The sequence below is a fragment of the Rhododendron vialii genome, chromosome 13a, assembly GCF_030253575.1.
Source record: "Rhododendron vialii isolate Sample 1 chromosome 13a, ASM3025357v1".
Taxonomy (NCBI): domain Eukaryota; kingdom Viridiplantae; phylum Streptophyta; class Magnoliopsida; order Ericales; family Ericaceae; genus Rhododendron; species Rhododendron vialii.
Window position 1 is genome coordinate 12,370,031 of NC_080569.1, and position 27,009 is coordinate 12,397,039.

Below are 27,009 nucleotides of genomic sequence, written 5' to 3' on the forward strand. Positions count from 1 at the left end.
CCAGACGTCTGGATTAACATACGTGCATGTATAATTCTTCTACTGATCGGAGTACAAAACATGTGTTCAAAAAAAATCTACAAAACAAATAAAAAAATGAAATACAAATAGAAGACTACATTTAATTGTTCATCGTACCCTGTTTTTAAGGAGAGTAAAATTATACACGGACCCTTCGTGTAGAAGGAATTGTCCGCCCACTCAATAAAAAGAAGACAACTTAGCGTGGACAATCGGCCAAAAGTTGGACAATGTTCGAAAATAATTTTTTGGGATCCTATTTAGCAGAAACGTGATTATGAGAATTTTAGAGATAAAATTTAATTATGGCCCTTTAAAATAATATGATCAGAATAATAAGATCTTCCCACCTATTCAAACGGATTAAAAATTGGAGTACTTAATTTTTTAACTATTTTTTTTCATATATAAACAGTTCAAAAATATTAAGTGTTCCAATTTTCAATTCGTTTGAACTAGTGCAAAGATCTTATTATTTTGATCATACTATTCTAAAGGGTCGTAATTAATTTTTTGTCTCTAAGGCTCTCATAATCAAATTTCTGGTTCATAGGGTTCCAAAAAAAGAACAAATACTTAATCATGAGAGTCGTAGAGACAAAGTTTAATTATGACCCTTTAGAATAATATGATTAGAATAATAAAATCTTCGCATCTGATTCAAACGGATTAAAAATTATAACACTTAATTTTTTAACCATATTTTTTAATATATAAACAGGCCAAAAAAATTAAGCGCTTCAATTTTCAATCCGTTTAAACTGGTGCGAATATCTTAATATTATTCTAAAGCTTCATAATTAATTTTTGTCTCTAGGGCTCTTATAATTAAGTATTATTTTTTATTTGGAACCTTGTAGAGCAGAAACTTGATTATGAGAGTCCTAGAGACAAAATTTAATTATAACCCTTTAGAATAATATGATCAAAATAATAAGATCTTTGCACTGGTCTAAATGGATTGAAAATTGGAGCGCTTAATATTCTTAAACGGTTTATATATTAAAAAATATGGTTACAAAATTAAGTGCTCCAATTTTTAATCTGTTTGAACCAGTGCAACAAAGATCTTATTATTCTAAAGGATCCTAATTAAATTATCTCTAGGACTCTCATAATCAAATTTCTGCTCCATAGGATCCCAAAAAATCATTTTTGAACATTGTCCAACTTTTGGCCGATTGTCCCACGCTTTGTCTTCTTTTTATTGGGTGGGAGGACAATTCCTTGTACACGGAGGGTCCGTGCATAATCTACAAAACAAATACTTAAAAAAATGAAATACAAATAGAAGACTACATTTAATTGTTCACCGTACCCTGTTTTTAAGGCATTCGCAAACCAAAACCAGAAAACAGGTCCATGAACCTTTTCTTTACATCCGTAAAGTTGGATTCGTATCTTTTAAGGAGTGTTTGAGAGCCAATTGTAGATTCCAAATTGTGTAAGTCGTAGATTTTCTAATTATGAGAATCTGTAAAAATGTTTGGATGATATATGCAGAACGTGTTTTTGCAGCTCTTCCAGATGTGATTTCTCGATTCTATATTCTCTCGTTCCTTTTGGATTATGTATTTTAAAATAAGCTCCAAAACATGCAAAATGTAAAAATGCATAACAAGAAAGGCTGGCGCCAAAAGCCCAAAAAAGCAATTTAACAAATTCAATCCATTTTGGCAGTATGGATATAAGAGTGTAGCAAGACTTTTCGATCAAATAGTTGGAAACAATCTGTTTTGCGAAAATAATAAGTATTTTAACAAGTATTTTTAACAGAACACGAAGGTCGGTATGGAGGCTAAGAGCGAACTTCTTCCGCTGCTTAACCGCGGAAAATTGTTGCCCAGAAAGAAAAGAAACCAACAATATCTCAAGCAACTTCAGAAAACTACGAGCACGTCTCAAAATAAATCGGCCTACAAGCAGAAAAGGTCGTCTGGTACAAATCTCAATGACTCAAAATACATACAAGGTTTACAATTTAAGAGTGCAACACAGAGCAGATCCCCCCATCATAGTCCCCAATGTACACAAATAACTTCTCTGTATGATCTACATTGCCAAGAATTCCTACCGTGTAAGAAGCAAAAACAAGAGAGAGTGAGGAAAAAACGTTTACAGAACTCCATTCTACTATATGAGCTAAGCTAATTTTGAATCACAAACCAACACAAATCTCTCATACGGCGTATTTTTTTTTACTACCAGAAACAACTATTATGGACGAGCTCGAAAATCTGGTCATAGCTAACAGAATCAGAAAAACTTTCATGTCTCAGAGTCCAACCCATTTCACCCATCTGAAAAGCCGCCCAACTCTGAAGGGCAGCTCGTAGTCTTTGGCAACAGCGGGCTCCCTTCTTGCAGCCTCCGGTTCAGACCAAACATACACACCGCGTTCCTGCCGGGTACCCGGTACTGTGTTATCCAGGATTACTGCTATTAGGAACGCAACCACCATGTTTAGCGAAAGCAATGTGTTCATTACATAGTTTAGCTGCAAAAAAAGGGAAAGAGACATTACATTTCCCGAGTTCAGATGAGATCATTTTTGCAATGGTCTGTCTGCGATGCGCACCCCAAAAACAAGTGCCTGGAGTGATAACTTACAACTGTTTGGTGTAAGGGACTTGGTGAGAAATGGTAAGAAATGTAGGGAAAAGAAAACCCCACACTTGTTTTGGATAGGGAGAAATAGTGAAAACTTCTTTTTTTTTCTTTTTGACAAGTGAGAAACAAGTGCTGACCCCAATTGGCCCACAAGGCTCGGTTTTGTTTGGTATGGTTAAGTGAGAAATGGTGAAAATTTAACAAAAAAGCTGAGATATAAAGAGAAATCAAAAGCCCCATTCGTCTCGCTGAGAATCAGTGAGAAACGCCAATTATTTCACCTGCATTCCAAAAGGACCGCTAGAAGGGACAGAGTTATGACACAATGTGGTCGAGTCATGACATCTTGTGGTTCCATATTGTGTCGGAAGTCAACCACGTTAATACGACACAATGTGGATGGAAACCACAAATGATTAGCTGAACTACGTCGAATCATATCTTCACCGAATGTGGTTGGGGAACCACATGGTGCCGCAACTCGACCACATTGGGTTCATAACTAAGACCAAAAATCTTTACTATGTACCATTCGACAACAGAAACCAGCTATAAGCAACAATCCTGGCTTCCTGATTGCTAAATTAAATCAAGGAGTGCATACCCCTCCATATTTCGTGCGGAAAGGACCATGAGAAGCCACAGCGTACGGCTGAAAATAACTGGGGACGGACACATTGGTACTTGGAGAGATGCCATACTGCTGAAAGTATGCTGGTATTGAGAGGGAGAAAAACAACGACAATCCAACAATGATAATATTCCTAGAGCTTCCTGCCTCACTATAACGTAGATTTGACAAGCCCAATGCTGTAAGCATTGCCCACATAAAGCACAGTAAAGCTGCAACGATGACTCCTGGGATTGAAGCAATAAACCCTCCAACTTTACCTGCCAGCATGGAGGAAAGGAGATTAAGAACATAGGAGAATAAAACTTAGAAATATGCAAGGAAGGAGGGATACAAGAACTCTAATTTCTATGCGTCAAAACAATTAAATTTCCATGCAAATGATTTGTTTAGTATAATTAGGAAACAGAAACATGGACTTAAAACACAATAAATTAGCATGTCTTTAGGGAGGGGGCAGAACAGTCCTTATTCCTATAATAAACAACACATATTCCTAAGCGTGTCCCGAACGTTTCGTGTCCTCTACTAATCAGAAACCTGCATGTCAAAGTGTCAGTGTAATGTCGTGTGTCCAGGACAGTGCTACACAGAAGAAAATTGTAAATAGCCATTTGGAGAAAAAGACATACCAACAAGTGATAAGATGATCAAAACACATGCACCCAACTCAACTGCTCTTCGACTCCCCATTTTTGTCACAGCAATAGTGTGCACATTTTCTGTGAGAGTTGTGGAGCTAGTTCCTGTTCCCCAAAGACCAGCCAAGACACCAGAAAGACCTTCAAGACCAATTCCTCTACTTACAATACCTGGCGTTGGAGGTCTGGATGCCACCAACAGGGATGATGCATGATATGAGCCAACCTGCAAAGTTTGGCAGAAAACAATCAGCCATAAGGATTCAACTACTATTTGATATCCTTTATCCAATGGCATTCTGGTCACAATGAAATGCAACTGAAATTGTTTTCAAGGGTTAGAGGAAATAAAACAAAAAGCCACAACTACGCCAAAGAAGTCGAGTCAACTCTACCTCCTTAAGGCCCCAGCTCTTGAAGAACTAATGCAAGCTTTAATGGAAATTTAAAAAATACACACTGAACTGACTAAACTCCATGAAAAATTACCAAAAAAACAATTCCTCCAGATCTCTTGTTACCAGCTAGAAGACGGTATTGCAAGTACCAGAGCTTGCTCAGGCATGCTTTTCACTAGAATACCCATTAGATGATTTTTCAGTCAAAGAATCAGAAGACCCATATATGGTAGTAGAACATTTAAAACTCCCAAGAAAGCATGTGGCACAGGAAAATGATATTGAAATCAGGCATGCAACTATGATTAAAATCACGTAAATGCATCACTGATAAACTAAATCCCCATTTTGCAAGTGGAGTGGTAGCCGAGTGGTAAGCGCCATGTACTCACATGCATTTGACCGGGGTTCAAATATCACTAACTACAACTAACACTACTTACTTTTGCCGAGCAAAAAAAGAAACTAGATCCCCATATTCCATGCAGCTGATACTGTCACAAGTACTTTTAGGAAAGTTCGGAAGTTGGATCATTGTACTCTTAAATACCAAAAAAAAAAAAAAAGTGCCTACTACCGGAACTTTGAAAGAAACTGGAGAAATCACAAGTAAAAATAAACCCTGTGCATCATTCCCCAAGAGTCCACGAGACAGCAATAAGTTTTAACACACTTTTATGAAATTTCAAGACATTTTACACCCACTTGGACACTGAATCAGGGCGTCTAAAGCATAGGAAAAGAAAATAGTTGCGAAGGAAATGCAGAATAAGCATTTCTATGATGGTTTTCATAATATTGTCAAAGACAAAGAAAAGGATTGTAGTTTCACCAAAGGAATGCCTCTTCATTGTGTTTTGTCTGTCAACGTTTTGCATTGTATGTTGCACCACAACGCATGCAAACAGTGGAGGAGCCACTCTAGGGCCACGGGCCCCCACTGCATTTTTTTATTTTAAATTGATACTTTTAGTTTTGCTTGAAATTGGTGGTTTTAGTTTTACCAAAAAAATTTAAAGCAAGACACATGTTATTCGATCAAATATTTATCAAAATAAGAAAGACTTGCATGAATTGTTACAAAACAATCCCCACAAAATCAATGTTTCTGATCATCGAAATAAAAATCCGGCGTGAACTTTTCAAAAGTGAGTAATTTTCGCACAGTACAGTGAGTAATGTTGACCTAGTGTTTAGGGGCATGGGTGAACAAAATAGTAAGCCTAAACTGGAAAATTCTCCTGCATTTCTCATGATGTGACAACTAACACGCAAACCACTGTCGTATCGCGAACTACCATCAAATCGTGGGTCAGTGGGATGTTGTCGGGGTTGGCAATCACCGGAGTTATTGTTTTTATAGTGCCCCCGGTGATCTATGTTCTTTTTAGATTTCCTTATGTTGACATGCAGATGTTTTACTGCATCCACACGTTGCACAATCGTTCCTAACCACCTGTTAACTCATGGCTCCACAAATAGGGAAGGAAGCTTACTGAATCTACCGACGATATTAAGGACACTGCACACATAACAAGAGCCATTTTCCATTGAAAGACAGGTGTACCCCATTGTAATGGGTAAGGAAACCTAAACCATGGGGAAGATTTTAACGCCTGAGACGTATCAATTCGACAGTTCTTCATCCTAGATATATGCTTCCTGCAGTGGTCAGATATTATATTTGATGCAGGTACATTCGGATCACAACCCTTGTAACTGTAAGCTCCAGCTTCAGTCAGCAGAAAAGCAACAGCCCACGTAATTGTAAGGCCTAACGGAACCTGGACATAAGATACCAACTGTATTACGAACACATAATGTTCACGTGAATTATAGTATAAAATTACAGGAAGATATGCAGCAATAAAGATAAACAGGACTTCGGACGTTCAAACTCACCGCATATATAAGAAAGACACGATGACCAAAAACAGATATCTTCCGAAGGTACTGCAGGAATTGGGAAAGAAATTCTTAGAAATAATGGAAAATTATCCGTGTCGTCAAAAGTTATGTGTAAAGACTCTGAACTTACAAGTGAAAAAATAATAACGAGTAATATCTGAACTGCACCAATCTCAAGGCATGTACCGACTTGAGGGAAACCATAACTGTAGAAAGAAAGTCCAACAGCAGCAATAGTTGGGGCCACAACTACTGGATTGATCAACCTGCAATGGAAGAACAAATAAACTGAGGATGAGTTAATTGGAATGCTGGTCACCAAAACCTCATGAAAAAACTCTGGGGATGTTGAGGGGCCTGAATATGTAGGAATTAGATGAGGACATTACCAAAAAAGATGAGGACAATTAGGGCCTAAAGCGGCAATAAAAAATAGGCCTTTTCACTTAATATTTATTTTTCTAGCATTTTGAGATGCAAAATTAGAAATTAGATCTTTGTAGTCAAGTTTTGCTACCAAAACATGTTACTTTTAAGAGAGAGAGAGAGAGAGAGAGAGAGAGAGAGAGAGAGAATGATATGTGATTTTATTTTCCAAGAGACAATAATTTAGAATAACCGTTTGACAGATATACCCTGCCTTTTTCTTTTTCAATCTGTCTTCCTCATTTTGAGCCTACTTTATCAATAGTAGAATTCTTTCTAATACTACTACATTAATTATTGTTCCCACATGAATAAAAAATACCCAAAGAAAGTTTGGGGCCTTCTCAAATCTGGGGCCTAAGGCCCGAGCTTCACTGGCCAAAAGGACGAGCCGGCCCTGAATGAGCTGGAGTGATTTTTTATGGAGAACAATGTGCTAACTGCTAAGCCCACGAGTTACAAAAAGGGATACCACATTACCGAACACTTCCTTTCTATGCTGAAATAACCATCACTTCACTTTAACATAATCTGGATCTTCCTTTCATAGGTATGAAGTTGTAGTAACCTGCTTGATTCCCTTCAATTAAGTTTGTAGTGTTTGAAAGGGTTTAACCGTTTAAATTTCTAACAGAAAAGCAAGAACCTGTATATCTGTTCATAAGCCAACAATTCTACAAGAGGAGTTTGGAACCAAAAGCCCATCTCTTGAACTCTCTAGGTACAATTCTAAGATCCTTCCTCAGCACTGGATAACACTGCTATTTCAGTCTTCAGATCGCAAAATATTCAAAACAAAAATAAAAGATTCAAAAGTTTAACTCAAAAAAAAATAAAAATTACTCCAATTGAGCTAGCCATCACCCTTCAGTATAATCCTTTGACTGAAAGATCCATTTCCACGTGCAGCATGTGCCTGATAATTGAAGGTTTCCTCAGAACCTTGCTCTCGCAATTGGCAGCCTAATACTGCAACATGCAGCGGGCCCTCTAATACATCTCTGCGTATAACACAACAGTTTCCTATTTAAGAGTTCTAGCTTTTTCCTTTTTGTGCTTTTGTGTTTGGACTCTCTTCTATCACCGCAAACCAAGAGTTTCTCCATAGTCTGAACCTACCATATCCATAGCTAGTTTAAGTAAAGATAATATAGAACATATTAAGCAATAAAAGTTTGGTACCAGATCAGAATTATGTCAATCATCTTAGTGAAACCCTATAAGATAGGAAGCACATGTATGGATAACTCTAGAGGGGTGGTTTGAATGGTAGCAATGCAAGCATGCTGGTATTCAACAAATCTGGTATGCAGAAGTGCTATTCTCGAGGCAACAGGTGGACCTTTCACCCATGAAAAGAAATCCTGATAGCGCCAAAATGAAGGCGAGTATATCCCTCCATTAGGGTAATAGGCAAACACGGTCTCTGGGTATGAACTATGAAGTGAATGGAGTTGGGATTTAAGACTCTTAAGTTCAGCTTCCTTTTTGGAGAAAGCTGTGGAGAACGCAGAGATTGAATAGGCCATTTGCATCATTTCTTTGTGGACAGCCATGATCCTCTATTGGAGCTCAGTGATGATGGTTTGCAAGGAAGGGTTACCAACCATTTCATGCCCTAGTCCACTATTCCCTAGATACATTAACATCGTGGTGCAAAGACCAAGTCCATTTTAGATTGAAGATATTCATACCTCAATATTAGAGTCATCAGTCCACTATACCCAAGAAATGCTTGAAAAGCTGAAGAAATTATTATAGCCCCCTGCAACTCCTTCATAATATGCTTGAAATTCTGCAAAGTAAATAAATGTCAATCTCTGGTGCAAAATCAACCCAAATACAGCCAACTCTCCCAGAACAAATATAGTTAAAAAACACAAACGTGTTCTGACAGGAACTTCTCTTAAGGGACAAATAAATAACATTGTGGCAGTTTGTCCTGCATCATAAGCAATAATCGGAAGGGACAAGATTCAAATCTTTCTCAAATTTTCACTTGGTTTGGTCAAATGCATGGGAATTTGCTCAATGTCTCTTTCCAAAAACTCCAACCAAGGCTGTGTTACATGCGTATAGCTGTTTCTCGACATTTGTGTCAGTTTCTTTTGCATAAGAAACAATACAAGGGAATCCCAAAGAATCACATAATTTTCTGCATATTTTCTCTTTGGTTTGTCCAACCAATGATAATTGGTCATCTCCTGTTTCCGTGGTTACTCCAACTAAGGCCATGTTTGGACCTTGTGAAAGGAAGAGAAAGAAAGTGGGAGAAAAATACTAGAGGGAATATTAGCTAGTTTCCTTAAAGTGGTTATACTGCTTATGCAAAGCAATAAAAATTGAAAATTGAAAGGAAAAGCATGTTCTCTTGTTGGGCTTGAAGGAAAGAGGACAGAAAAAAGTGAGGTAACTTACTCTTTTGCTTGATCACGAAACAAGAGGTGAAAAATAAGATTTTTAGTTAAGATTCAAGTGCTGGAGATAACGTAGATTATTATTAATTATTTTGATAAGTAACTGGAGATAATGTAGATTAGACAACCATGAAGATGGAACGGGTAAAGCTTCTACTCGTGAGTGGGGTTTATCCTGGTGGTAGCCCATCAGCAAGATTTTTTATTTGGGTTTCTAAATAAACATAAGGATATCAAGACGAAGTTCATCTTATTTTGAAAATAATAGCACAATGCATGTGATGTCAAAGACCAATAGGAAGTTAACTAACCTAAAGTGCAGCGAAAGGACAATGTGTATAACTGGAGGATTGGCACATCTAGTGCCGATGCTAGAGATTGCTTTGGTCTTGTGTAGTTCTGGTTGTTTTGTCTGTTTTTTCTGGCCCAGTAGAGTAGGGTCCAAGCCCAAGGTAGTCATTTGCGCTGTATTTCTGTTTTCTTGTTAGGATGTTTTCTTTGTTATTGGTATGCTGCCCTTCTGTAACTTCCACATAAGTTCCTGAAGAACAATGTCTATTCCTTTCTCTCCAAACCCTTAATAATTATAAAGAGATGATAATCCTCCTGCAAATCAATTGGATGCGAAATCTAGAAAGCCCCTTTTTCATGGCTTTAGAAAGGTTTATCTGGTACTAATCCTTCCATTCTAAGGAATTGATTTGTGGTACAAGAAAAAATATCATAGAATCGGTGATGAAAGAAACATAAGTAACAAAAAAAGCCATAGGAACTGTTAAAGCATCCAACTCAAAACAAATTGGCAATGAGTGGAGAGACCGCCGAGTCTCATTTACTAGTTTTTTGAGGTTATAAATAACCAATGTAGGACAAGCTCTAACAGGAACTACCAATATACATGGTTATGAACATATTACATATGCATGAATGAGCAAACAATAGCTTGCATGTTTCAAACGTTTGTCCTACCAAAATTTTCACGATACAACTCGATGAGCACATGAATTTGTACCAAAACATTGTTGTGTACATTTCGATTCAGTTTACGTGCATCAACATTCAGAAGTATAAGCTGTCTAACAAACAAGATTTGACGCGTAGTTGAATGGAACTCTGCTTACATAGTTTTACATACTAAAAGGGAAAAACATTGAAAGATAACCCATATTGAAAGATGATAAGAAGAGAAACATACGTTCCCATTCAGTCCTAGAAACTCGGGGGAGTTAATTATCACAAGCGCTGGAGCAAGATAAACAAACGACGGACCCTGAATCAGGGGCAACCTTGAACCAAACCACGTATGCAGCAGTGTAGTGATCCCCGACACAAAGAGTACGGTTGATACCACATTAGAAGTATCTTCCTGAAACAATTAGTTTCCATCAGACCAAGGCATCTCAATAGGGGTACAACACATTTATACATAGCTTTTAACAAATAAAACGTAAATCGAAGTCCTCACCACATTGCCACCCATTGCCGGAACAATGACAAGCGGGATAAGAACCAACGACCCCAACATTGAAAGATAGTGTTGGAATCCATATAGACCAATTGGAACTGAAATGTTTTGAAAACAAACAATTAGCAACCCCTGTCCATCTCAAAAAGACTATGTACGTAGCAAAAAATCACTTCTTTGAACATCATTGATGGCCCTTAATTAAACTCACAAACCCATGTATATAACATTAGTAACACAACATACATCACATTAACTAAATTCAAAAACTAAAGAGTAATTAAAACAATAAGTCTCATCAAGGCAATAAAAATATTTGGATGCCAACAAGAAAGTATTTTAAACAAAATCTTAACAGTTTCCACATTAACTAATTTTAACCACCAATCAATAATTAACAAAATAAAGCTCACCAAGACCAGGTTTATCTCTAAGCTCATACTTCATATGCGAATGACGTGACCCAAACCCGTCATCATCCACAATTTGGGCCAATCCGTCCACGTCATTCCTCACCGGTCTCCGCGGCGGCGCCTCCGCCCCGGTAACCTGCCCATTCGCCGTCGGAGCCTCGGAGCTCTTCCGCCCTCCTCCTCCTCCTCCTCCGCCGTTCGACTCCCTCCTCTTCTTCACCGCCTGACCCTCCTCCGCCGGCTTCCGGCTGGGCGGCGGCGGTGGCGGCGGAGTCTTTACTTTCTCCGGACCGCCGTTAGCCGCCGCGGCTGGCGGAGCGAGGCCGGATTCGAGGTCGAGGTTAGAGTCGGGGTCCCTGGGCTTGGGCTGGGGTGCAATTTGGCCCGAATCGGGTGCGTTGGCCTCGCCGGAGAATTTGGGCCGGAAGCCGGTTCGCTTGGCCCATGATGAGGGCGGCATTGCAGTTGATTCCGGCGCCGGAGGCCATGGGCCGGGTCGGGGACGCTTTGGGGGGTCGGAGCTTGCCATTTCTTTTAGTGCAATTGCATAGCTGGAGATGGGAAGCAGTGAAGATAGATGAGTATGGATCGGATCTGTGGGTGGGGTTTTTGGAAATGGGGAGTGTAGTGGAAGTTGGGAATCTTGAAGGGTTTGCTCAGAAGAGAGAGAGAGAGAGAGAGAGAGAGAGATGAGAGAGAGAGAGAGGGGGGTGTGTGAGTGAGTGTGGAGTAGTTCTGAGGGGAGTGTTTCGGGAAGAGAGAGAAAGACGCCAAAAGAGAGACAGCTAAAAGTTTTATTTTCGGGTTCCAGCTGAGCTAAATCCGCGTAGAGTATAGTGTACGCCAAATTTGGTTCTTGTTCAGCTAAATAAGTCAATTGGCTATTTTTTTTTTTTTTAATTTTTTTTCATATTTATTATTTTTCCGTCAATTTTTTGAAAAATATTGCATCGTTGTGACAAGAGAAATCTAAAAATAAAAAATTTCGATCAAAACCTAATTATTTAGCCGAACGGGCCAAAGTACTACAGTAATATAGTCTATGTTTTAAAAAAAAAATTTATTTTTTTATCAAAAGCTCATACAAAAATATTTTTTGTATTTCTCGTCTTGTACATCAAATATTACTACTGTTATTATGCGTTGCCTAACAAAAACTACGCACCCGAATGCCCAAACACTTACGTAAATGTGTGGGGCTCACCCACACTATTGTGTGATACGTGACTAAGAAAACGCGTGTTTGTTGCACATTTGGGTTTTATTGTGTATAATTGTAGATTTGTTGCTTGCGTAATGTGTAGAAGTAGTACAATCAGGATCTCGTTTAATGCATAAACAGGGATTATAGCATTTGAGAGAGTCTTAATAGATTAATTTAGGCGATACAAAATAAAAACTGTATTATTAGTCTCATTTAAAAATTTCAAAAATTAAACTAGTAGTATGCGTATAGAAAGAAATTGTTTTTTTTTTTCCTTAACTTTTATCCATAGACGATATCTTATCTTAAGGTGAAGAAACTTAGGAAAGGATGGGCACGTATTACCTAACAAATCATACTCAGAGTAGGGTCCACAAATCCAATATTTATCTTTCTATTAGTAATAGTTTTCTACTTTGTTTATTTATTTAATCAAATGGAGAATGGGATTGGTTGAAACTTTTTCATTTTATATTGGGAAAATTTTTGAGGTATTTCCTTTAGTTTGACTGTTATCTCATTTTTCGTTCCTCTGGTTTTAATTGCAACCAAAATAAATCATGGCTTTGTTCGGTTAGAAGTTTAACACTTTTCAAAAATTTAAACTGGCGTTCGGTTCCCAGTTTGGGAAAAATAATCCCCTACACTCACCTATCCATCCTCATTTACCCCCTTCATTAACGTAAACATGCTCCCTTCTATCTTTCACTTTTACAGTGTTATAGAGATTCCATTTCTTTCACTTTTACTCCTCTCTCTCTCTCTCTCTAGCCGTGTTGTTCGAGAAAACTCAAAGGATTCGAAAATCAAAGAGCAGCTTCAGGATACAACTGGTTATTTGACTGATTCCTATTCATTACAATACCTTTGTTCTGTAAAGATGGGTAAGGGGCGTCAAACGCATTCGTCTGCCTCTTTAATAACCACTTACTCGAACAGAATGGAAGGCCCAAGCAAAGACGGCATTTGGTGTAGTAAATGGCTTCTCCGATCAACCTGTGTTCGAAGAGGTAGAGGTATGGTTCGATTTTGTTCATGGGCTGTGAGTTCGATTTTTTCTACTATACGATTTGATTTTTCTGTTAATGGGTCCGATTTGTCGGTCAGATCTGTAATCAAGTTACTAAAATTGTCCATTAATGTTGTAAAATGGAATCAAATTTATTGGCACTGTTGTGTTCTGGATCTATTTTAGTAGAACTAAGATGGTCCACAAAATTTGGGATCTTCGAACGATCGTATCAAACTAGGGCAAAACATTCAGAATCGGAAACATAATTGGCTTTATAGAAAAAGCGAAGACGAATAATTCCAATTGGATAGAGAAAGAAGCCAAAGACCGTTAGGTTTGTCAGCTTGCATGGGTGATGTGTGTGCGTGCCTGGGTCTATATCTCCGTCGCTTTCTTTCTCTTAACTTTCTCGCTCATTACCAATGGCAATGGAAATTTCAACTGCGTAGAGTACTGGTATTTTTGGTAGAGCAACAACTGGTGTGTTCTGGATCTAGATTTTATTTTTTTGTGGGGTTTGAAGGCTAAAGAGATCCATCTAAAAAAAATCAACTTTTTTTGGGATATGAATTCTTCCCTCTATTGTTTTTTCAGATCATGATAGTCATCTGGACCAAAATTAATCAGCACAATTTTCAGATTAAAAAATCAACTACGTATTTTTTTATGGATTTCTTTGGTTGTATTGTTGGAACAAATTTGTTTTGTAACTACTCTTTCTTGTAGAATCAATTGGTCATGTATGTAGTGTGGTTGAGGATATGCCTGTACGAATATTGTATTATTAGAACAATAGGCTTTCTGGGAATGCGAAGTTAGGGATGTTAAAACTAACTAGAAAAGCTATTTGGTAAAATACTGAGAGAGAAGATGCGTTATGCTGGAATAGGCTGGTAATGGTCTTGGAACAGGAGTCATGTGCTGAACTTCAACGAAAAGGATGTTGTAGACACCCCAATCTGGGTTTCCAGATTAGTTTACTTACGGTTTTTGATTCCTCGATGATGAATTGGATCAAGAACACCCCGGAAATGATAGCGTGTTTGAGCTTTGAGTGTTTGCAAAGCTCTTGAACCTAACATAGCCTAAGCTACTTCAAAATAGCTAAAAACCCTATTGGCACGCGTTGGTTGAGAGCCCGCGCGTGTAGATCAACTTGACAAGTGTTGGTCAATGGTCAAAACTTGACTGTTGACCATTGACCAACGCATGAGTAGGTGGTACACGCGCGCCAGGGCGCAACCATTGCGCGCCAGGGCGTAACCATCACGCGCCGGGGCGCACCATCGCACGCCAGACTGACTCCATCGCGCGATGGTCAAACTGCCAAGTGGTGGTCAACAGTTAAAACTTGACCGTTGACCATCGCGCGCCAGGGCGCACCATCGCGCACCAGACTAACTCCATCGCGCGATGGTCCAAGATGTCCCCATCACCTTTATCAGCTGGGAAACTTAGCCACCAAGCAAACTTCAGCCAGCCTCGTGGACTGGCTGAGCTCCTCTCCTTGCACCAACCAGATTCACCCTCTTCTCTCCCTATAAATACCTCCCTTTGTTCATCTTTTAAAGGGTTACAAAATTTGAAAGGTTAGAAAATCCATACACCTTTGGTTACATAGCCAACCAACAAGCATCCAAGAACATAGCTTGTTCTTCCACCTCAATCACTTAAACACCTCAAACAAGCTTCAAACCTTAAAGCTCAATTTCTTTGAAACTCAACCAAAGGTATAGCATACCTACTAGTTTCTGTTCTGATCCCTAAGGAGGGCTGGCAGGGCCAAGGTTGGTAATCAATACCAGTCCTGGTCCTAAAGCTGGCAAGGTTTCAAAAACTGTTGTGGCAAGAACCAGCGCGCGACGGTCCCATATACGCGCGCGACACTCTCACTTCATCGCACGATGGACCGCGTGGGGATTGGTGTCTTGCTATTTTTGTGTATTTATTTATATATAGATCACTGTTAAGCATGTTAAAAACCAGTTTACTGCTTTCCTTTGTTAGAAACTGCTAGTTTGTTTGTAGTTAATTTGTATTTTTTGCTGTTTTGGAGTACCCCTGAGATCATTCTAGACATGTACCAGAACCCAGAACATGTAAACCAAACACTGGTTGAAAGGCTCAAACCATCGTGCGCCAGGGCGCACCCTCGCGCAATAGACTGGCTCCCTCGCGCGCCAGACTGCCTCCGACCAGTGAGTGGCCTTGCACGGGTAGCTTGGCCTTAGGCCATTATTTTGTCCCCACACTGTTTATGGGGTGTTTTATTAATTTGTAGGGCTTTACAGCCTTTAAACTGTATATTATTCTGCTTATAACAGTGTGCTGTGTCCTGGGTGTGCACTGGTCCTTCCAAAGCCCAGAAGGTTTTAGAATAAGAGCTGTGGTTTGAGCTTACCGGCATGCGCGTGTCTTGGAGTTGCGCGCACAGGAGTAAACAACATGCAGTGACTTGTTTAGTGCATGCTGGTTTCTTCCTGCGCACGTCATTCCAAAACAAGGACCTCCCAATTTGTTTAAACTCCCATAGGAGTCTGTTCTCATCCTATACTAACTGTCATCCATGCTATTCTATCACGTCCTGCAAACATGTTACAATTTTAATCCCCTTTAACTATTCCCCCGTCTTAATTGGCTAAAAAATTGATTAATCAAACAGAATCGCAAACAAACAACGTTTTCGCAAATGCCTAAGTAGAGACCGATCTCCGGATTGGGTGAGAGGGGTGCCATAAAACCCTTCCCCTCTCGTAACCTGGCTCCCGAACCGAGATATGGTTATGATGGACTGATTCCTTAACTTTTCAAATCAAACAGCGCGGCAGGTGCTTCGAAATACGGTTCCTTGGGTGTCAGACCTTCAAACCCCGAGTGGTGACTCTGTATTTTTATGAGAGCTTGTCGTCTAGCTTAGCGCTCATCGATCCGCTGCCTTTTTCCGGGCACGCTGCCCACAGATGTTACCTAGTACTATTTTTGTTATCAAAAGTTCCATAACCATTAATATACACACTTGCACAGTAAGTTGGCTTTGGACATTTGTTTATCAAAAAAATCAGGAAAAAAAATCGCAATGTGAGCATGCACGCTAACATTATTTGTAGAGATTTATGAATATTTTAAAAGAATGACAGCGTGAACTAACTTGAGAAACAAAAATTTGATTCAAGTAATAGTTTGGGGCAGAAACTCTCAAGATTTTGAGAATCAAATAGGAGTAGTTACTTCAAATGCAATGCGTACCATACCAATTTATGTTGTTTGATTCACAGTTGAGATTGATAATTTTTTTGGTTTACAGTTGTGTAATTTGTTTCAACTACTTCTAGGTAATTTGTTTGATCTTTTTTTTTTGGTTAGGCCAACCACTGTCACTGAAATTTGAACCCTCAACTCCAACTTCAAAGAGGAAAAGACGTGCTTCATCTCCTACGCCCTCGGCAAACTCATTCATCGGCGAGAACAATATCCAAGTGGTACTACTCTTACTCTTTATTAATGTTGATTTGATTAGACATCACATGATGTAACGTCTCGCTATTTTCTAAAAATAAACTCCAAAATACAATGTATTTCAAATACTTCTAGGCCCCTATTTTCTCCATAAATAAATTACATCACCAAAATAAACTTAAGCCGCCTTCTAAATAATCTTTTAAATGCTCTAAAATTATCAACTCTTTTAAGACCTCTCCAAATTAATCATTATATGCTCCGATTCAATTTTCACTAATCTAGTTTCATACCTGAAAAAGGAAATTATTCGGGAAGTATACAATACAACAGAATAACAAAGCTCATGTTCAAGTGGAATCAATAAGCGATAGTTGACCACTTAGTCAAAGCAACAATCACAATGGACCTCATACCATGTCCTCCTCAATACATAACCAGTGACCCTCCCTCAATATCTTCCTCACCGAGTCATCCTCGACCCAACCTGGATATTGGATAGGCTATTGGTGCATGAGTTCACTCGATTTCTATACTAAACAGTTCTATAGTACTTAGCCAATAATATCATATTCGATGCCAATTATTCCACTTTCCTATGATATCCACAAGATTGAACAAATATCACGAGATAATCAAAAGGAGTACAAGAAATGAGAGTGAAGAAAGGATTTTGAAAGTGGGAAGCATATCGTATACTCCCTGGATTACCTCAAATATGACCGACCGTTTTGTGTACGAATCAACGCCTTAAAATATTTTTTCACATTTGAACTAAATACACCACTAGCTCACCAATTAATATCCACCATTGAAAACATCACTAATTATTTATAAAATAAACTTTCAAGTTTTTTCCCTCTTCTCTTTCTCCCCTCCAATTCTCTTTTTCCTTTCTCTATTTGCTTGGTGGTGTGTGTGGTGTGATGTATTTGTGAGGAAGGGAGGGTATGCAAGCCTATTTATACTAGAGGATTAGTATCTATAATTATCTAATATAATCTCGTATTATCTTTAATAAAATCTAAGTGTATCCCATGTAATCGTATTGTTTGAAAGGAATAGCTAAAGTATCCTTACAATATCTAGGTATATCAAAATGAAATCTAACATTATCTTTCATAAAATCTAACCATATCTTGAGACCCTCTTTTCGCAACCCCCCCCCCCCCCCCTCCTGCCCCTCCTTTTTCGGTTTTTTTTTCTTTTTACTTTGACTAATTTTTTTTTGTTTTGCTTTTAAAAGTAAATAATTACTGTTTTATTTTTTTCACTTTTACTAATTTTTTTTCTACTTTTAAAAGACTTTAATTACTATTTTAGTTTTTTATTTAACTTTTACTAGTTTTTTTTGTTTGCTTTTAAAAGACTTTAATTACTGTATTTTTTTTTTAACTTTTACTAGTTTTTTTTTTGTTTTACTTTTAGTAGTTTTTTGTTTTACTTTTAAAAAACTTCTTACTATAATTTTAATTAATAAATGAACAATTAAAACATAACTTATACTAACATAACTTGTTACTAATTTCGCCGAAGAGTGAAAATACATGAAAATTCAATTTCTAATCAATGTTTCCACCAAATTCTGCTCATGTCCTTCTTGGTCTTGTATCCATTATTTCTTCCCACAAACTAATTCGTGTTGCATAACGAGCAGCCCATCTTTTAGCTTGGTTTGATGCATTGTTCAACCACCATGTTGGGAAGGGTAGTATAGGGTAATGAGCTTGCAAGAAAAGTTGCACAAAGTGATTATTCGCAACATAGGCAATAATTATTTCAATGCGCTCTTGGACTGAAACTGGAGGGGATCTCAATGAGAAGTGAGTAAAACAACCTGAAGGAAGCTCATCAAATGTATACAGAACAAGGTTGTACACTAAAGCGATGACAACTCCCAAACTCATAGTGTCCATCCAATGCCTCTCTGGTGCCGAATCTTCAAAGCAATTTAAAGACTGTATTAGCTCGTTTGCCCAACCCCTTTTTGGAAATAGCACATCGTATAGATCCTTATTTTGTTCAATATCATTAATGAGATCTTTTTGAACTTGAGCCCAACGATCTTCACCATACCCTATATGAGCGGCTATCGCCCTAAATACACAATGACCGTCACCTCGGACGTCATTAATGTGAGAAATGTAATGTTGATAAGCCCGAGGTAAATGATGAATGTAGTCAGTAGGGATGGATGGAACTGAAAATTCAGCATGGTTCGCTTGAGTTTGTTGAATGCGAGTGCTCATTGAAAGGCCTTAGTACACATTGTGGATGTGATACCCACAACCTTCAATAGTGGTAACTGGTACTCGTTGGTCTTGTATGTGGCATCAATGACCAATACGAACGAAAAGTTCACAGATAAGTCTAGGCTTTGAGGATGAACCTAAACAATATCTGTGATTTTGTTGGTGTATGAATTTGTACAATATTCATGGAGGTATGCTTTCTCTATTAGTTGTTTCAAGACAAATTGAGTAGGACTTAGACCGTCTCATTCTGCTATGTTATCTGTATATTTGAGGTTGTATATGCTCTGGGCATATGTAGTGTTTAACGGGATTTTTTTCTTTAAAACACTAAGAATTTCATGAGGCACGGTGTTGTTCGTTATATCGCGCACAATTTCTTTCTCCTCTAGTGTTAGCTTTGACAGGTACTCATGCCCATCAAAATATTCTGTTGTTTCATGGTTATGGAGACCACATTCAACCCTTACACCCCACATGACACCCACTGGAGGTATTGGTGTACCTCGCAGCTCAAATGGGCACTCGCATTTTTTTGTCCTAGTATTCTTTTGAAAGGATTGCTCTTTAACTGCATTTCGTGCCGATCTATACTTTCCACTTCTTTCACAACTAAGAATGCATTTTGGCAGCTTGCCACCAATTAAACTAGCAGATTTCTTAATAACAACAACAACAATACCATTTTCTCTACCAACTCTCCGCACCCAAGCTACCATGTCGTCTCTATTTTGAAAAATCTATAAACAAGAAAAAAGAATATGTATAAGTGCAACATGATCCAGTCTAATATGCATAATTTATATACTTTTAAATTAAATAACTAATATGTATAAGAACAACGGTAATAACTAATCTCGTCAGTTGTGAATTCGGGTGTATAATCACGAAAATTGTGGGAGACGCCCTCCCCACTAGAAACATCATTCTCAACAGACCAACTATCTGAAAATGACAAGTTGTAGTTATCCATAATGTTCTTCTACGTTTTACAAAACCAGTGTGGAAAAGAAGGGAGGAGCCGTGATAGAGGAAGGGAGAGAGAGATAGATGATGGAAAGATGATGATGTTGGAGGGATAAGCAGGGAGAGGGAGGTGATGGGAAGAAGATGGTGATTTTGGAAGGATAATGCTGGATACATAAGGATAAGGGGTGATGGACGAATGATTATAGTTAAAAATAAGAAGATAACAAACAAATTTGAATGTGTGGTTGTAATTGAAAATAAAAAGAAAATCTAAATGAGTGGTTTTAGTTGAAATTTGTGGTTATAGTTGAAGATAAGAAGATAAAAGGAAATCTGAATAAGTGGTTAGAAATAAAATAGATAAAAGATATAAATAAATACAAAATTAATAAATTCAATAACATAAAAGAATTATAAAATTTTAATAAGAGTAAAATTTCAATAACATAAAGAAATTTACTAACGTATATAATATTAAATAATTTAAAAATACATATAAAGAGTAAAAAAATAAGTGTTCCGATTTTTAATTCTTTTGAACCGGTGCGAAAATCTTATTTTTCTTATCATTTCATCCTAAATGGTCGTAATGAATTTTTGGCTCTAAGGCCTTTCAATGAGCACCCTAAAAGAGACCTGAAACTAAATAAGGAGCCTTAGGGTATTTGTTAAAAGGTCTTCGAGTCAAAAATTCATTATGACCATTGAAGATAAAATGATAAAAAAAATAAAATCTTTGCACCGATTCAACCGGATTAAAAATTGGAACTTAAATAATATTAAATAAAAAAAAGTGAAAAAAGATAAAAAAAAAGTTATTAAGTAAATAAATGAGAAATAATAAAATGGGTTGAATTATTGCCGGGGGTATTTTGGTCGTGGGGGTAGGGTCCGGGGGGCGTGTGTCGGGGGGGGGGGGGGGCGGGGCGCAAAGAGATTTACCCATATCTACTAGAATTATCTCCCATAGAATCCATTGGAATCTAGAATTATCTTATATAATCTAACAATATCTAGCAAAATCTATATAATATCTAATAAAATCTAATTTAATCTAATCCAATCTTAATATATCCTATAGAATCTAGGGATATCTAGTACCCTTCTTTCCGGATTGTTCTTTGGACCTTATGATTTTCCGTCTCGCAGGGGCTCGTGCCTTACACTCCAGTGCTGAAATGAAGTTTTAGAGGTTTGAAACTATATCGAAAATCTTAGAAAATATGCTAATTCTAGCGGTAAGTGGGCCGCCAAATATTACTCCCTATTCTTTTTTTATTGTCTTATTGCTCGTACAAGTCGGGGTGTTACATCCTCTCCATCATTAAAATAATTTCATCCTCGAAATTAAAATGTAAGTAGTCAAAATCATATAATCAAAGTATCATACAATTTGCAAAAGATTTTTTTTTAAAGGAAATAAGTCAAAATAAATTCAAAGTTCTACCATTACACAATCTGAATAACTCCAATGTCCTGATAACCTCAAATTTATCCTTTGAATAATAGCCTATAAAAAAAATTATAACCATGCTTTCGCTACGAAATCTGATAAATTTCTAATCCTTATAACCTCAAACAATAATTTCTAATGATATCATCTCTTGAGTAACACTTCTAGATTATACCCAAGGTCCCAGTTACTCCAAATTTCCTCTTCTAATAAATCTCACATAATAACAAGGATCTTACTCCCGAGCGATGTGAAACTCACACTTCCGGTCAGGACCCGCTCTGATACCATTTATAACGCCCCGCTATTTTCTAAAAATAAACTCCAAAATACACTCACTGTGTTCGGTTCCCCATTTGGAGTTTTTATTTCATAAAGTTGTTTTTGAATGCTAAAACGATGTGGGGCCAAAAAGAGTTTTTCAAGGCCGGCAAAGATTACCTCTTTGACTTTAAAATATGACAGTAAAATGGGCTCCCACCCTCCTCTATCATTCCCCAGCTTTTCACCTGTTATTCAAAAACTTTGAACGATTGGGATGAAGTTTCAAGAGAGAGATGAGTGGTTGGGATGAATTTCCGGGAGAAAGAGATGAGTTGGGAGTAATTGAAGAGAGAGAGGAATGGGACAGACCTTTGTCCAACTTGCCAACTGGGTCTTTAACCGTCCTTTTTTCTTTTTTTCTTTTTTGGTAAGTCTTAGTCAGCGGTCCCACTTATTTTTGAAATAACTCATCCAATCACATATTTTTACATTTTAACTCAAAAATTTCAATCCAAAATTGGGAACCAAACACAGCGATTGTATTTCAAACACTTCTAGACCCCAATTTTCTCCATAAATAAATTACATTACCAAAATAAACTTAAGCCGCCTTCTAAATAATCTTCTAGATACTCCAAAATTATCAACTCTTCCAAGACCTCTCCAAATTAATCCTTATATGCTCCGATTCAATTTTCACTAATCCAGCTCCATACCTGAAAAAGGAAATTATCCGATAAGTATACGATACAACAAAATAACAAAGCTCATGTTCAAGTGGAATCAATAAGCGATAGTTGACCACTTAGTCAAAGCAACAATCACAAGGGACCTCATACCATGTCCTCCTCAATACATAACCAGTGACCCTCCCTCAATACCTTCCTCACCGAGTCATCCTCGATCCATCTTGGATATTGGATTGGCTATGGGTGCATGAGTTCACTCGATCCCTGTACTAAACAGTTTTATAGTATTCAGCCAACAACATCATATTCAATACCAATTATTCCACTTTTCAATGATATCCACAAGATTGAACAAATATCACGAGATAATCAAAAGGAGTACAAGAAATGAAAGTGAAGAAAGGATTCCGAAAGTGGGAAGCATATCGTATACTCCACGGATTACCTCAAATATGACCGGCCGTTTTGTGTACGAATCAACGTCTTAAAATATTTTTCCACGTTTAGACTAAATACACCACTAGCTCACCAATTAATATCCACCATTGAAAACATCACTAACTATTTATAAAATAAACTTTCAAGTTTTTTCCCTCTTCTCTTTCTCCCCTTCAATTCTCTTTTTCCTTTCTCTATTTGCTTGGTGGTGTGTGTGGTGTGATGTATTTATGAAGAAGGGAGGGTATGCATGCCTATTTATACTAGAGGATTAGTATCTATAACTATCTAATAAAATATTATATTATCTTTAATAAAATCTAAGTGTATCCCATGTAATCTTATTGTGTGAGAGGAATATCTAAAGTATCCTTATAATATCTAGGTATATCAAGATGAAATCTAAAATTATCTTTCATAAAATCTAACCATATCTTCTAGAATTATCTCACATAGAATCTATTGGAATCTAGAATTATCTTATATAATCTAACAATATCTAGCAAAATCTATATAATATCTAATAAAATCTAATCTAATCCAATCTTAATATATCCTATAAAATCTAGGGATATCTAGTACTCTTCTTTCCGGATTGATCTTTTGACCTTATGGCTTTCCGTCTCGCAGGGGCTCGTGCCTCACACTTCCGTGCTGAAATGAAGTTTTAGAGGTTTGGAACTATATCGAAAATCTTAGAAAATACGCTAATTCTAACGGTAAGTGGGCCGCCAAATATTACTCCCTATTCTTTTTTTATTCTTTTTATCGTCTTATTGCTTGTAAAAGTTAGGGTGTTACACATGAACTTGCATATGTCATGTCATTGTGGTAATGTGTAACATGCATTAATTGTTTCCCACATATTAGCCTATAATAAGTCATAAAAAACTCAATCTTGACAACTGGAGCTATGAGAACACCGAAATTTTCCTTTAAATAATACTAAAAGAGGCGAGGAAAGACAATTCAACAAACTCAAACAAAACTTGCAATTTAATTCCCTACAATGGGCGGCAATCATAGAGGAGTTAAATAAGAGGACACATAAGACTGGCTACACACCTATTAAGATCCACCATAAATTTGACTGTCTCAAAAAAGAGTACAGGCTATTCAAAGACCTGACCGAGCGAAGTGGGTTGGGTTGGGACCCAGTTAGTCAAACAGTCACTACATTGATGGAAGTGTGGCTAACGTATTTGCAAGTAATATAAACCTTAGAGAACCATAATTTGACTTATACCAGCACCATTCTACCTTTTAGGACTCTAATTTCCAATTTTTCTATTCGTTGTAGGCAAATAAGGATGCCGGAAAATTTATTGGTAAAGGGCTTGACCATTTTGACCTCTTGAACGAGCTTTTGGAAGGCTCGTTGGCCACAGGTGTTTTTGGCCAACCCAACCCCCTAGGGGCCCCCTCATTAGAGCAGGAGCAAGCATTGAGGAATCAAGGAAAGGCCATAAAGAGAAGTGATAGCATGTCGGTTGATTTCAGAAAGCGAATGGTTGATGGAAGTGATGGAACAAGCAATAAGTCAATGCGATGTGAACAAAAAGAGGCTTATGATGGGGTGGCTTTCGCAAACCAAAAAAAGGGAGAGTATTTTGAGACCTTGACACAACAACGTCTTGAGGCAAAAATTACTTTATTGAGGCTTGTCTTGAATGAATGAACCCACTAAAACCCTTTGTTAGTGAAACTGCCTTTTATAAGGCATATGACAAGCTTCTTGAGGGAGTTAATTATAGGGAAGGCTTTATAAAGCTGACTCTAGATGGAAGGATGGGTTGGATCAACCGCTTCGGATCTGAGAACTGATAGGAAGAGATGGGGAGGTCAAGTAATGGTTTGTGAACCTAATGCATGTTTTATGAACTTAGGTAGAGAGTCCATGAGTTTGTTTTAAATTCAAGTAGTATGGAAGAGATGTATGTTTCCAGTAGTAATATGTGTTGTGACTGTTTTTTATGAGTATTATGTCTATTTTTTCACTTTATGAACAATTTATATTGTGACTTCTAATTTTCAATAGTAGTCTGTGGTGTAAGAACAATTTGTGATCCTTTCATGCTGGGAATTTGAAATTGTTGTGAGAAGTTTATTGGTGTTTGGTGGATTTTTTTTTTTATATGGACTGATTTGGCACGACTAATATGGGTTTTAGTTATATGGCTAACTGCATAAAATCTAGTAATACGAAGGAAAAGGAAACCCAATACATATTTAGTATATGGTTTTAGTTATGGTTCTAATACGTATTTAGATCGTTAGTTGTACTTTTTTTGATATGTTTTGTGAGGTCCCATGGTCAGACTTATATGTGTGTCCGTTAACTTAGGTGAATGCATGACCCTTCCTAGAATTTTGCTTTTGTTGGTTGTAGATCAAGGATGTGGATTGGAGAGTCATTTTTTCAAGTCTTAACCTACCATTGCAATCCTCAAAACACTCGTCATTGGCTATAAAGTAGCTCTTCTTCTTTTTTCTTTTATTCAGTAATAGTTTCAACCTTACATATTATAGTTTTTAGAGAAGGAGCCCAACATAATCTGAAAATCTGGTTTGTTAAACTTTTTTAAAGTGCCAGTACATTTTTCTAACAGATTGACAAGGGTAAGCAAATCACCATGCAACGCCCCGCTATTTTCTAAAAATAAACTCCAAAATACCATGTATTTCAAACACTTCTAAGCCCCTATTCTCTCTATAAATATATTACATCACCAAAATAAATTTAAGCCGCCAGCTAAATAATCTCTAAATACTTCAAAATTATCAACTCTTCCAAGACCTTTCCAAATTAATTCTTATATGTCCCGATTCAATTTCCACTAATCCGATTCTACACCTGAAAAAAAAATTATCCGGGAAGTATACGATACAACATAATAACAAAGCTCATATTCAAGTGGAATCAATAAACGATAATCGACCACCAAGTCGAAGCAACAATCACAAAGGACCTCATACCATGTCATCCTCAGTACATGACCAGTGACCCTCCCCCAATACCTTCCTCACCGAGTCATCCTCGACCCATCCTGGATATTGGATAGGCTATTGGTGCATGAGTTCACTCGATCTCTGTACTAAACAGTTTTATAGTACTCAGTTAATAACATCATATTCGATACCAATTATTTCACTTTTCAATGATATTCACAAGATTGAACAAATATCGCGAGATATCAAAAGGAGTACAAAAATGAGAGTGAAGAAAGGATTCCAGAAGTAGGAAGCATATCGTATACTCCCCGGATTACCTCAAATATGACCAGCCGTTTTGTTTATGAATCAACTCCTTAAAATATTTTCCCACATTTAGACTAAATACACCACTAGCCCGCCAATATCGACCATTCAATACATCACTAACTATTTATAAAATAAACTTTCAAGCTTTTTCCCTTTTCTCTTTCTCCCCTTCTATTCTCTCTTTCTTTTCTCTATTTACTTGGTGGTATGTGCCGTGTGTGTGATGTGTGTGCTTATGGAAGGAAGGGGGGCCTATTTATACTTGTAAACTACAAGATCTATAATATCCTCACATATCTAGCCATATCTTATATTATCTAACAAAATCTAGAATTATCTAATAAAATCTAGAGAAAATCTTATATAATCTAAGACAAATCCAAGTATATATATTAAGATTTAGGAATATCTAATCCGATTCTTTTTGCCCCGTGGTGACTCGTGTCACGATGCTGTTAATAGGGTTGGGCAATATCTGTAAAATAGAAATTGATAGATACACCAAAAATACTACTTGACGGATTCCTAGTCCTAAAATAATAGGTTGCCCCAAGTATAGAGCGGAGACCGACGTAGCACAATATCCGGTAAGACCGGAGTCGAATCCACTAAGGATGGTGAAGTGTGTGCCGTAGAACCTCGGATTGTAGTATTAAAGTTAGCTCTTAGGTAGCCACCCCTTATCTTTTAGTAGATTAATTAACTAATACTAATAGATAACTTGCTCAAATGATAAAAAGGAGAGACACGGTCGTAGGAAATCCGACGCTCGCTACCCAATCAGAATTCACTCGCTTTTCAAGGTTCTTAAAACGATTAAATTTTAAGGAGAATTGGAAACTCCGAAGGATGCGAATCCTAAGGTTGTCAGTCCCGTACACAGAGGCGAACAGGTTTTGGTCCCCCATTCCCGTTCACATGAGTCCAGGCAATGCCTCGGATTCGTCCAACGGACGTAGTTTTCACCAACTAAAATTATTTAATTAAATTAATGTACGAAAAAAATTGCGAGACGAATCCTAATTGGGTTGCGGTGCGCCTTTACCCAACAACCAAACCTCAGAAAAATTACTCACTCATT

General features: G+C 37.5%; 2 protein-coding genes across 2 annotated transcripts; one reads left to right on the top strand and one right to left on the bottom strand.

Annotated features, from left to right (window-relative positions):
* Positions 1–1,958: 1,958 nt before the first annotated feature.
* Positions 1,959–11,733, bottom strand: LOC131313471 (nucleobase-ascorbate transporter 12). Its single transcript, XM_058341785.1, has 10 exons — positions 10,931–11,733; positions 10,518–10,615; positions 10,248–10,418; positions 8,330–8,430; positions 6,340–6,475; positions 6,204–6,254; positions 5,798–6,085; positions 3,895–4,129; positions 3,236–3,522; positions 1,959–2,518 (listed from the first exon to the last, which is right to left on the bottom strand). Exons 1-10 carry the CDS (start codon positions 11,457–11,459, stop codon positions 2,297–2,299), a joined length of 2,118 nt encoding a protein of 705 aa, XP_058197768.1. The 5' UTR covers positions 11,460–11,733; the 3' UTR covers positions 1,959–2,296.
* Positions 11,734–23,615: 11,882 nt separating this feature from the next.
* On the top strand, positions 23,616–24,603 carry LOC131314407 (uncharacterized). Its single transcript, XM_058343007.1, has 2 exons — positions 23,616–23,875; positions 23,968–24,603. Exons 1-2 carry the CDS (start codon positions 23,849–23,851, stop codon positions 24,343–24,345), a joined length of 405 nt encoding a protein of 134 aa, XP_058198990.1. The 5' UTR covers positions 23,616–23,848; the 3' UTR covers positions 24,346–24,603.
* The last annotated feature ends 2,406 nt before the right edge of the window (positions 24,604–27,009 follow it).

What these genes read in the sequence shown, in the direction of transcription:
- LOC131313471 (XM_058341785.1), bottom strand. Translation starts at nt 11,459, where the DNA reads ATGGCAAGCTCCGACCCCCCAAAGCGTCCCCGACCCGGCCCATGGCCT. An exon ending in TTCTAGGACTGAATGGGAAC is followed by an intron (nt 8,431 to 10,247) that starts GTATGTTTCTCT and finishes TTTACTTTGCAG; the next exon opens with AATTTCAAGCATATTATGAA. An exon ending in GTGTCTTTCTTATATATGCG is followed by an intron (nt 6,086 to 6,203) that starts GTGAGTTTGAAC and finishes TCTTATGTCCAG; the next exon opens with GTTCCGTTAGGCCTTACAAT.
- LOC131314407 (XM_058343007.1), top strand. Translation starts at nt 23,849, where the DNA reads ATGGAAGTGTGGCTAACGTATTTGCAA. An exon ending in TGTGGCTAACGTATTTGCAA is followed by an intron (nt 23,876 to 23,967) that starts GTAATATAAACC and finishes TATTCGTTGTAG; the next exon opens with GCAAATAAGGATGCCGGAAA.